At 40.2% G+C, this 13,342-nt stretch overlaps 1 protein-coding gene across 1 annotated transcript in view; it reads left to right on the plus strand.

The window, feature by feature from the left end:
• The window catches only part of rab26 (RAB26, member RAS oncogene family), a gene marked incomplete at both ends in the record, with an annotated part of 91,349 nt that extends 81,709 nt beyond the window's left edge, over positions 1 to 9,640 (plus strand). The window contains 4 exons of the mRNA XM_083903753.1: positions 4,002 to 4,067; positions 6,535 to 6,591; positions 7,066 to 7,142; positions 9,538 to 9,640. Coding sequence (XP_083759879.1) covers positions 4,002 to 4,067; positions 6,535 to 6,591; positions 7,066 to 7,142; positions 9,538 to 9,640 — 303 coding nt within the window. The remainder of the gene's footprint in view (positions 1 to 4,001; positions 4,068 to 6,534; positions 6,592 to 7,065; positions 7,143 to 9,537) is intronic.
• Between the last annotated feature and the right edge of the window lie 3,702 nt (positions 9,641 to 13,342).

Raw genomic sequence — 13,342 nt, forward strand, 5'->3', positions numbered from 1 at the left:
CTGCATTTTTTTCTACAGTTCAGTGAAAAATAGACAGATTTGATGTCTGATGCCCTCAGGTGTTCAGATGACGCACTGCAGTTTTACAAAAAATCTGACGTGTTCAGGTGATCGAACAACCCTCCAGGTGTTCAGAGTAAATCTCTCTTGGCATTTTAACGTTTGGCGTTTTTTTTAAAGCGGCGGGGCGTCGTCGTCAAGGTGACCTCGGTGTGAACGTCGTAGCTCGGCAAAAAGGCTTCGGGGAATTCCTTCTAATGAGTTGATTATGTTGAAAAGTCAAGGTTTTTTGAAACTTTTCACGGTCAGAGGACGACTTTACCGTGACATCGTAAAAGTTCCGCAAACTCGTTTATGACCTTTTTTCTTTTCAACACCATAATCGTAAAAGGCACAGACGATTGTGACGATGATAATAATGTCTGACGCTGTGAGGCAGATAAGCTAGTTTTTCCTCAAAGCATATTAAAGAGAATAATATACATAATACTTCAAACGTAACTTCAAAGATTTATGGCTTTTCTGGTTATATAAAGGAAGTACAAATAGCAGACACCTCCCTGCCACCAGGTGGCGCTATGCCCTTGACTCAGTTTCCATGTGCTGATGTTTTCCGGGCGTGTCTATCGTGTAAATGTTTTGAGCAGATCGCTCAATGTGTGGCGAAATTACAGGGCACTTCCTGTTTCGTGGTCGGAATTCGCCCATGGTTCCGATGGTTGGCTTGGCCACGCCCCCTTTTTGACCTTTTGGTAAATTTTCCTCTTTTGTGTCCAGTCCAAATTGAGGCATTTTTCATGGTGGTACGATTAACGTGATTGAACGAGTCCGCTCATTTACGGAAACGTTAAAAATCGCCAAGATGGACGCCAAACTTCAAAATGGTCGACTTCCCGTTGAGTTGAGTTGAGGTCATGGTCCCAATAGACTTTTTTGTTCGTACTGTGCTGTTACATGTTTCTACCAAGTTTAGTGGACTTTGGTGCAACTTAGTTTTTTGGCTTTGTCCTACCAGTTTTCTCCTTAGGGGGGGCGCTACTGAGCCATTCTGCATCACTTTTACAAAATTCCCTCATTTTAAAAACTTTCACGCCACTTCTTATTAGAGCACCAATTTTCGTCCATTTTCAGCAACATTTCGTACGTCAAAATCGCGATCTTATTGCCTGTTTTCAAGTCAACAATAATCGTAAATGAGGTAAATCTGATGATTGTAGCTCCGCCTCCTCAAAACTGCACTTTTATGTGGGCGTTTGTTATTATTTTAATCTGTAGCTGGATCTTATTCATTGATTAAGTTTACTAATGTAGTAAAGTCACACATTGATTGAATGTAATTAAACTTTTATTTGACATAGACCACTTCACTGAAGGACGTACAGTACACTACGCTGTTATAGATTCACATCAAAGTGTGTCCTTGTGTAATGAGTGTGTGCCGTGTGTGGAATATTAAAAGCGGAAACGGCACAATGTCACGATGTGCACTTTTAAATTGGAGAAGTTTAAATGAAGTTCTAACTTGACCTGGTGAGATGTTCATCCTCCTCTAATGTCACAATCCTTCCTTTTTTCTTCTTCTCAGACTCTGGTGCATAAGCTTCATGGTCTTCTGCTCATTCTTATCCAGGCTTAATAGCAGATTTAAAAAAAAGAGAAATACTTGAACAATGCATCACGATATCCTGCAAACACAAAAAAAGAAGGTATCCTCCGCGGGTTCATTAATTCTCTCGCGTCTTAAATTTCACTTTAAGACCCCGAAATTTTCGTCTTCCCACGATTTCCAAGGTGCACAGCGGTCAGATGTGAGATTGGATTCAGATTTAATCACGCACTCGCCAAAGCGCGTGGTATCTGCTCTGGGAATGTTAAAGGGCTGTAATTACCATAACTGAAATTATTTCCATAATTAGGAGCAGGAAAGTAGGGCAGCCTGCCTGACTGTGATGTAAATGATTGTAGCCTGTGTATAATGACAGGCGTCATCACAGGAGAGCAACAAATAACATGTTTTAAAGCACCACGTCCTATTTATAGTGTTTCTTTTACAGTTTGTTTGCCAAATAATAGCAGATGGTTTGAGGGCCCACATTTGTAATAATGTAATGTTTTATTATGTAATGAATGTTATGTTATGTAAATGCTCAGACGTCCTTATACTTTATTGTCTTTATTGTGTGAATCTGGAAAAAGACTTTGTAGCCTTGACCTACATTGGACATATTTCATGTTACGCAAACCAATTTTTTTACATTTTGTAAACAGACTGCAAGTTCTGTCACCAAAGAATAAAATATTTCATTTTGACGTAACTTTAATTTCGACTACATACACTCTTAAAAATAAGGGTTCCAAAAGGGTCCTTCTACAAGGGCTGAGGTTCTACCTGGAACCATTTGCTTCTGAAAAACCCTTTCCCAAAGTTAGGGTTTGTCAAGGGTTCTTGGTAACACTCGGTAGGTTCCAGTAAGAACCATTTTGATCCAGAGAACCCTTTAAACCCCCTTTCCTGAATAAAGGGTTTTAAAAGGGTCCTTGGTGGAACCCTCCAAAAGAGGTTCCAGGTGGAACCTTTAAAAAAAGGTTCTACTTGGAGCCAAAAAGGGTTCACCTGTGAGGACAAGACTAAGAACCTTATATGGTTCTACCTAGCACTTTTATTTCAAAGAGTGTGCTGTTGTATCATCTAAGGCACTTTTTTTTTTACATAACTTGATCAGGTCAAAGTTGCAGAACCCTTTTAATAAGAGTCCTTATCGCTTCCTTATCAAGGAGTAGTTGTGCCTTCCATTTGTAGTCCCAACTCGGAATTTCCAACTTGGAACAACCTCACCGCACAAACACTGCTACTTGTACCGTTAATAGCACTTCTGTCGTATTTGTTTGACAATTTTTTAAACGTGCACATGTTGCCACGCTGTTCATGACTGGTATTGCTAGCAATGTCTAGCCCGAGATACATTTTAACTTGAACCCAGTGAACTTGAGGTGACCTCAATCCCAGTTCCGATGTAAATGGAACAGGCTAGCTACCTAAGTTGAGCTGAAATTCGTACTAAAAAGTTACTAAGTTTCTCAAAGTGAGCGTTTACAATCCTTGAGGACTTTGCACATGAGACTAAATTATTCGCAAGTTTTAAACATGTGCCCAATTAACGCAATATTCGTATCGTCCGCGTAATTTTGCGGCCTTTTCCCGAACATCGTTTTTTTTTCCGATGAATCCACTGTGAACCGATCAGAATCGATTCATCGGAGTGTTGTTGACGACGTCCGGTCCAAACATTTAAATTGGCAGTTATTGTGTTTGATTTATTGTGTTTGTTCCGCGAAAACCCCGTTTTTTTTTTTTTAGTAAAAACTATACAACAATCAGAAGACGTATGGAGGGGGTTGAAATGGAGCTCCAGTGAGATAAATCAAGCTTTACAAACGATCCTTAGTGCTTCACTGGACAACACTTCAAAACTCCGTCTAAAAGTTGTGCGAAACTCCGATAAAAACACACGTTATCTCTGCTTCTGTGTGACCGAGCGCCGCTCACACAGTCTGATGTAGTAAACTATCAATGAGATCTCGTAGGAAATAAACCAGAGCGAGGAAAGTGTGTGTGTGTGTGTGTGTGTGTGTGGGTTTGTGTGGCGTCCTCGAGAGACACTAAGTGCTTTTTAACCAAGTCAGGAAACAAAGAGCCAAGCGACCTGTGGCCTGTAATTGGAAGAAGATAGAAGAGAAAGAGAGAGAGAGAGGTGGAGGAGGAGGAGGAGGAGGAGGGCGAGAGGAAAATGTAGTGAATGAGCAATAAATCTTTTTGTCTTTATCTTTCTCTCTCTCTCTCTCTCTCCTTATGTGCGAATCCATTCGTCTAATCTGTCGCCTCTCCATATCTCATCCCTCTCTCCTCTCCTCTCCTCCTGCACTCTCACCTTGTCCTTCTTTCTCCTCCTCCTCCTCCTCCTCCTTGGATTGGTCCTTCTGTGCTCCACCACCATCTGCAGGCATGGCTGACGGAGATCCACGAGTACGCTCAGCAGGATGTGGTCGTCATGCTGCTAGGCAACAAGGTGAGACAACATGACAACACTGGGGGGGGGGGGGTTAATGGACAGATGGACTCAATGATGGAGGGATCATGGAGTGAGGTGGATGGATAGATGGATTGATGGTGGTGACATGGGAAGGAGAAGACTAGATTTTATGATCATGATGCCATCAAAACCATGTCTTTAAATAATGTTGTTCTTAAAGGAATACTTCACAGATTTGCATTTGGCTTTGTATCACTAGAATAAGGGTAGTATTTTTTGAATAAAATTGTTGTTCTCAACCTCGGTTTCCCCTGTGTCGAGAAAATAATATTCATTATTCATTCATTTTTTGTTGTGTTCTCACCACGCTCGGTCACTTGGTCCGAGGCTTGAATCTGAGGTTTGATAAACAAATAAGCAACGTTGTCAGGACTAGTTTTTTTCCAGTTGCGTCTGCTGGCATAAGTTAAAACGTTTTTTAAGCCGTCACGACCTTGAGAAAGCCATACATGCGCTAATCAGTTCCAGACTACTGCTGTTCTACACTCTCTCCATTGGCTTCCAGTCTCTTTTAGAATCGATTTTAAACTTTTAATGATTGCCTTTAAAGCTCTTCATGATCTTGCCCCGTCTTATTTATCTAAGCTTTTAACTGTTCGTGATCCAGGGTAGAGCTCTGAGGTCAAACAACCAAATGTTGTGCTGGAAGTGCCCAGGTCAAAATATAAACACTGGGGTGATCGAGCCTTTGCTGTTGCTGCTCCCAGGCTCTGGAATAAACTCCCTGCCTTCAAATCAAGGCTAAAAACCTATTTATTTAGGATGGCTTTTAATACCGAGTAGTATGGTGACACTTTTTTTTATCTTCTTATCTTTTATCTGATTCTATCTTATTTTATTTTGCACTATTTTATTGTTTTTAATTAATATTTGTTTACTCTTTATTTATTTATTTCTTGTAAAGCACTTTGGATCACCGAAAGGATTGTTGTAAAGGGCTGTATAAATAAAGTACGTTTACATTTACATTTGAAACTGGAAACCGCGAATTCCGGAACTTTTTAGACCCACCGGGGCGGGACCTCATTCCCAGAATGTAACCAGTGTCTGCCATCTTTGCTAACAGTTACGCTAACAGAACCAAGTGTCACTGGTGGGCATGTAACAAAAAATAATTCTATTTTTCAGCTCGGCGGAAACTGAGGTTGTGAAGCACAATTTTTCAAAAATTCTACCCGTATTCTAGTAACACAAAGCTAATTGCAAATCGGTGAAATATTCCTTTAACTGTTTATTAGCATGTTAGCCGTAGCCGTACGTGGTGACCATCCGTCCCGTTCTTGTGAACACATCGTCTCAAGAACGTCACGAGACGATCGGTACAAACGTTCAGTTTAGCTCGAGGATGAATCGTCTTGACCTTGGTCGTTGAAGGTCAAAGACCAAGGTTGCAGTGAGTGACCTCGCGAACACGCCTTCTGCCTTACGAACGCGGTTTCTTAGAAACCGCCTCCAGAGAGAATCCTTTCAGCTTCAATGTAAAAGATTTACGGATTCCTTTGGTGGATGACGGTCAAAGATCATGGTCACTGTGGTCTCGTAAAACATTGTGTGATCTCGTCAACGCAACTTCCCAGGAACATCCACTGGAAACGTCTTCTAATCGGGGTTAGATTCAACGGTCGGAGATCATTGTGACCAATTTAGGTTTGGGTTAGGGCTTTTCGACAACCAATAAATAAACACAAAACCTTGTTGTGTAATGTGGTTCCACTTCTTCTTCTTCTTCTTCCTTGTGTAAAATTCAAATCACTCAAGAAACCCTACAGTCAACATATAAGAACATATCAACAACATTTAAAAGATGGCTAATACAACTAAAACAAGAAACTAATGAAATTCTGGTTTAGGGTTAGGGGTTAGGGTTAGAATATTTGCTAAAAATGTGAATATTTGTTAGCAGAGCTAGCATATACACTTATTGTTTGACTATTCTTTAGCAGAGATAGCATATAATCTTTAATATATACGTTAGCAGAGCTAGCATAGACTCTTGTTTGAATATTCTTTTGCAGAGTTAGCATAGAATCTTTTTTTTTTTTTTTTTAAATGTTAGCAGAGCTAGCATAGACTCTTGTTTGAATATTTATGAGCAGAACTACCATATACTCTGTGTGTATAATTGTGTGAATGTTAGCAGAGCTTGCATAGACTTTTATTATTTGAATATGCTTTAGCAGAGCTAGCATAGACTTGTATTTTTTGAATATGCTTTAGCAGAGCTAGCATAGACTCATATTTTTTTTGAATATTCTTCAGCAGAGCTAGCATAGACTCTTATTGTTTGAATATTTGTTAGTAGAGCTAGCAAAGACTCTTGCCCGTTCGACTGTATGTTAGCAGAGTTAGCGTAGCCTCTGTCGTAGCTTGCTGTCTCTGTCACAACTAATGAAATTCTGCCGCACAAAATGCTTCATATTCAGTCTTTGTCGTTGTGTTGCAGGCCGACTCCACGCACGACAGGGCGGTGAAGCGAGAGGAGGGGGAGAAACTGGCCAAGGTGAGCGACGTGACATCTCGCACACGCGACATCTCGCACAGACGACATCTCGCACAGACGACATCTCACACACGTGACCACACGTGCGATTCGACACATGTAAAGTCGGACGATGAACCCGCTGTGCTCAATCTGGTCACACAAACGCACAGATTCTGAAATTCCCCTCCCTGTGCCGCAGCCAAGTGTTGATTAGCATGTATAATTATGCATTCATGATGACATATTGTTGTTGTTTGGACGGGGGGGTGGGGGGGGGGGTGTCATTTTCCAGCTTGTTTCGGTCAGATAAGCTCTGAGTGACATGTGAGAATAAATATGAACGGCGGCTGCCAAGGTAACAAACACACAGTGGGACAATCTTGACAAATTAAAAGAAAGTGGGGAGAAATGTTGGTGTGGATGATGCTTTTAAAGCAAAACCTCCTGGTAACACGACAACATTCTGCACATTGTGTGTGTGTCTCCGTGCAGGAGTTTGAAGTGCCCTTCATGGAGACGAGCGCTAAATCTGGACTGAATGTGGAGCTGGCCTTCACTGCCGCGGCCAAGTGAGTCACACTCTCACAAACGCACAACAGCAAACATCAGCCGTGTCCTCGCACTGTGATCGCAATTTCGTACGTTGAAGGAACGTTGAGTTTTAGAGTTAAGAAACTCCTCCTACAATGGCTCTGAAATCACTCTGCCATACATTTTGTTAAGGTCTTATGGTTTGCAGATGACATACACGTTTTTTTGTGAGCATTTTTTGGCAAAAAACAAGAATATTTTATATATATATGTATATATATACATATATATATATTGTTAATGATTTTCCAGTTCATAGATAACGCTAGTAATGGAAATTCACCACGATTCACAATAAAATCAAATCTCTTCACCTCTGCATCAGAGTTATTTACACTGACGTGAAAAACTTGATCTTAATATGCAATTAATACAGTATAATCTTCATTTTTACACATCTACACACAAAATACTGGCTTCATTCAGTATGCAAAGACGTTTGAAGACTGAAAATAAAGATGGATGACGTGCCCATTTATTCTCACTGTCCAAAATGGACAAATTCAAATAATTTATTGAAGTTATTTATTGAGTCATTAGCCTACATTGTGAGGAAGTTTTTATGAAGTTTCAATGGAGGATAAGTGGGCAACACCGTGTTCAATTTGTTGACTCGCAGCAAAAATGTTAGCGGGTCAAATCCCAATTCAACCGACAGATTGTGGTTAGGATAGTTAGAGAGTTTTTTGTTGTGCATTACCAATATCACAATCTTCATATCAGTGTGATACAGTCTTTGTCCTCATTTAAACAATTTATCAGTGTTGACATCTCATCTGTGCTGATGTATTTACCATTTACCATGACCAGGCATCACAAAAACACAACGCTCTAACTGATAAACTGATATCGTTCCAACTCATCCCTGTTGACTGTTGCATTATATACATGGAAACATAACTTTGCTGATGTGATAGTTTTCCATAAACATGAAGAAATGTCTCCATCCATAGAGTCATTATCACTGTATGTTGGTGTAAGTGACTTTAAAGGCAACATCAGTTTTTTGACACAGACCATGTATTTACTCTCAGCAGTTTGTAAAAAAAATACAAAAGCCAGTGAAACCCAAAGGTGTTAAAAAATGAGCATACTATTTTACTCAAATGTGCAAATGAGTGTTAGTGAACAGTTTGTGTGGGAGCTGCTTCACATTTATAGTTGGCCTATTATAGTTATGGGTTACAGGCTGCTTTGGGTGTTGCTAAGAATAGCTCAGTAGCCTGGAACAAAGCACTCTGCAGATACAGGATTTATAAAAAAACAAAACAAATTCAACTTTTCTTCTTCTTTTATTCAGCATTAACATCTCTTGTCGCTGTGTTTCTCATCTCTCTCTCCATCACTTAATCACCTGTCTCTTCTCCATTCCACAACGTTGTTTATCGGCTTCGTTTTCACAAAACACAGAAGAGCTAAAAGTAAAAGCAACAAAGGAAAAAAAAACACACCATTGTCATGGAAACCATGATAATGTCGCTAATGCATACTTCAGGGACTACTGAACCAGCATTATGTATCTATTTATGTGGGTTTTATGTAAATGTTGTTTTCCTTTTTCACTTCACTTTGGCAAAGAGGGACGAGTGCAGTTTGAATATTTGTTAGCAGAGATAGAATAGACTCTTATTGTTTGAGTAGTTGCTGGCAGAGCTAGCATAGCATCCTGATTTTTGAATATTTGTTAGCAGAGCTAGCATAGCATACTGATTTTTGAACATTTGTTAGCAGAGCTAGCATGTTCTCTTATTGTTTTACTATTCATTAGCAGAGTTAGCATAGGATCTTTAATATATATATATAAATATATATATATATATATATATAGTATATAACTTATATATACTACTATATAAGTTAGCAGAGCTAGCATGGACTCTTGTTTGAATATTCTTTTGCAGAGTTAGCATAGAATCTTTAAAAAAATGTTAGCAGCACTAGCATAGACTCTTGTTTGAATATTCTTTTGTAGAGTTAGCATAGAATCTTTTTTTTTTAATGTTAGCAGAGCTAGCATAGACTCTTGTTTGAATATTCTTTTGTAGAGTTAGCATAGAATCTTTTTTTTTATGTTAGCAGAGCTAGCATAGACTCTTGTTTGAATATTTATGAGCAGAACTACCATATACTCTTAATTGTAAGAATGTTATCAGAGCTAGCATATACCCTTATTATTTGAATATGCTTTAGCAGAGCTAGCATAGACTCATATTTTTTTTAATATTCTTCAGCAAAGCTAGCATAGACTCTAATTGTTTGAATATTTGTTATTGTTTGAATATTTGTGACTAGAGCTAGCAAAGACTCTTGCTGTCTTGACTGTATGTTAGCAGAGTTAGCGTAGCCTCATGTTGCTTGCTGTCTCTGTCACAGAGAACTGAAGCACAGGACCATGAAGGAGCCCGATCAGCCAAAGTTTCAGCTGCAGGAGTACGTCGACAAAGAAATGAGGACTGTGGGCTGCTGCCGCTTGTAGACAGCATCCTGTTTGTGTGTGTGTGTGTGTGTGTGTGTGTGTGTGTGTGTGTTTGTGCGTTTGTGTGTGTGCGAGAGAGGGAAAACAGGTATATTCTGTCATAAATCTGAGGTAATGTTTCGTGATGATAATGGCAAACGTGCTCCCTCTACCGACCCACCGTTCCTCTGCAACTGTGAATGTAATATAATTCCTGTGTACATGCCTGCACATACACATGCATGTTTACACACACACACACACACACTTACACACTTTCTGTAGTTGTGAGGACACTCATAGACTTATTCTTATTCCCCTAAGCGAACGTTACAGACGCAGCGAGAAGACAAAATGTTATTAAAACACTCACATGTCTGGGTGAGATGCTCTCAGATGAGCATGGATGGACAGATTGCACTATTTTCACAATGCGACAGATGAACAGAGACGATCTCTTTATCCGTGCAACTCTCTGCCAATGCTGACATGTGTTTTGCATTATTTTTATTCGACTGTTTCAGACCCTTTTCTCAGTTTTTTCCCCCCCCCGGTTACTTTGCAGTGTGGCATGTTTTTGTTGTGGGAAGGGACCCTGCTGTATTCAGCATAGGTGTAATAGGAGCGTCCACTCTCTCTGTTGTTAACTGCCCTGCGATTGGTCAAAGCCTCGGAAGTCGGAATTGGGAGCGACGTCGCCTCGAGATTTCTCCGCGTTCCGGTCGAGAAGTTGGAAAAACCGCAGACGCAAACATGCGGACATGATCTCAGGCTTGCCGTTGTCGGCGATATCGCTCACAAGAACAGACCTGGGGGCCAATGCGCGCCTCGTGTGGTCAAGAGGGGGAACAAAAAGTGGGGGATATTGCATCATGATATCACACGTATACTTAAAGGGGAAATGAGTAGTTTATAGTGCCATCTAGAGGAGAGGCTGAAATTTACAACAAAGACCTGCTGCTCTGCTCACCCCCTCCCTTCCCTGAGCGCTACGGTATCCGCAGCCGGTCAAATGTCGTCCTCGTCGTCTTTTCCGTGTCAGCAGATGAGGTTCGTGAGGTGAGGGAGAGGGCGGAGCTACCGCGGCCGTAGCAGACGAAGCGGAGAGAGTGGAGGCGGGACTTCCGCTACAAGTAAAGAGACGCTTGATTTGTTCTCTCGCGTTTGTCCTTACAGGCTCCGGTAGAAACATGTCGTCTCGCTGCTAACAGTGGCTATGCAACCGCGGCCCGCGACCATGTTATTTAACATGACTTTTTGAAACACTACGAAAATGAAACAAAGAATATTATACAGTGACAAGACAATGCAGGAGCACATAATATGTATACAAAAGTGGATTTTGGGTAATATAAACCCCTAAATACTACATATTGTCCCTTTAATAATACTATTTGTAATGCAAAATCAATGTATTAATATCAAAAACAGACAATTATTTTAAATCACATCAATAACAGTATGGACAACTGTCATTAAAATTCGTACCAGGAGCCGTTTCAGCCGCTGCCGTTCGTGGCTCGGGCCCCAACGAGTGCATTTATATATGTAACTGAATGTTGTGTATGTCACGTTTAATAATGGGATAATTATGACCAAATGTCTTATTGTTACTGTTATAAAAAACATTGCTAGCAAACATATATTCTATTCTATCACCATCGCTGGCACACACTGTGTTTAAAAGACGGTGAGGTCGTGGGCCATGTTTTAATTATAACATGATATTGAGCGGGGGGGGGGGCCCCATGTGGCCCCCAGGCCGCCAGTTTGAGACCCCTGCTCTACATGGTATTTGACTCGTATAAAGAGTGTAACCATGCGTACGACGGATTTACTGTGACGCAAATATACGACATAATTGCAATTAACGGTGAGAGTTATGGAACGCCAATGGGGTCACTATTCGTCCGAGTAATTACACGTTTCTACCGGTTTACTTGACTATTTTACGTGAGGCGTCGTCCATAACGGCGCCAGGTAGAGGGTAGACGGCCATCACGTAGACCGCCATCACGTAGACCGCCATCACGTAGACCGCCGTCACGCAATCCCATGTCAGGGTTGGTGAGGTTGCGCTAAGTTTGGAAAATTGGACATCCGAGTTCTGGAACGCACCATTACCTTGGAAATTCCGAGTTCAAACCACGTGCAGAAGTATCAGATGCCATTATTGCTCAATAATTCCAAAAACGTGTCCCCACAACCACAGAAAGACACACAACAACAACAACAACAACAACACCAACAACACCAACACCAGTTGAATGCATCCTTTTGCGGCTTTGCATACATGCGACGATGTACATATTTTAAATATCCTTTTAACTGTGCGTTCTGAAACCTTTGTAGTTTGTGTGAAACATCCGTCTCGTTTTTGAAACTGAAGTAAGTCGACAAGTCAATCGGAAGCGAGTCTCGCGAATGCGTTCGCACACCGACGCGGTCCTGCAGCCGATGTGACGCCGTCGGACGACACTGTGCGACCCGCTTACGTTCGGGACGAAAAACTAATCGATGGAAAATCGAAATATCGATGGATATTTTCTACACCGATAGTTGACTTTGAAGCCATTACTTGGGCATTTTACACAAATAAAACACTTAGTAATGAGAACACTGTATTAACATCAGTAAATGCATGTACTGTATGTGTCAAATGACCACTATTGTACTTTGCATTTTACTCATTTTGGACGGCTACTGTCTTTTAAAACTACAAGATTCTTGTAATAGAAAAAAAATCCCATCTCATCGTCAACACGGTTAATTTATGTAATATTATACGAACCTCATATGCAAATTCTCATGCAATGTGGTTTAAAGAGTACATTTTCTTAGTGAATATTGCTGTTGTCGCTTTTTTGAATCACAAATGCAGTGTATGATGTAAATAATTAATGAATAAATAACAAAAAGTGCCACCAAACATTTGTGACTTCGCTGTCGTAGGTTTTTCTTTTCCTGTAAATATGAACGTTATTGTAAAAGTTGATACTTCTCGTACTTTCGAAACCCATTTTTTTTGTTTATTTGTTGAGGACTGTTGTCTTCTTTCTTTAGAGGAAGTTCTGGTTTGGAAATATTCATCACTTCCTCCTGGGATTTTGTAGTTCCTGTCGCTCCATAGTGATGCTGTCATTGTCAAAAATGTTGCACTGTGGCTCCAGTCCTAAGAAGAGAAAGAGGGGAAACTCGGTGGTGGCTTTAAAGATGCAAGAAATGCAAAAAATAAATAAAATTTGTGGTTTCCTTAAAGTCAATAACAGGTATTTTTCCACAGACCAGAGGAAGAATCACTATTTTTTTGTCAGATGTTCTATCGAAGCTTGTTCTGCCGATTGTTAAAATGAGTTTAAAAAAAAGAAAATGTATATGGGAAAACTGTGAATACGGATTCAAAATGCTTATATTCAAGATGTCATTCGTTTATTGTTAACTTGTAATCGTTAAAGACTGTATCTTAACTGAAACGATTTCTATTGTATCAAACTCAAGTATTCACAATAAAGATTCAACAATGAATGAATGAATGAATGAGTTGGTCTTTGTGATTCTTACATATGGGTCTGCAGCACCATCATGTGGCCATCACGTGTTATTACAAAATTACCCTGAAAGACTTTCCTGTGCAGCAGAACAAGGACAAAATCACCCGTGCGGCTTGAATAAAGGTATAATTATTAAAACATCTTTAGATATTTGGTGTATGGTTTATAGTAT

This window comes from Microchirus variegatus (genome assembly GCF_963457635.1).
Source record: "Microchirus variegatus genome assembly, chromosome: 17".
NCBI lineage: Eukaryota > Metazoa > Chordata > Actinopteri > Pleuronectiformes > Soleidae > Microchirus > Microchirus variegatus.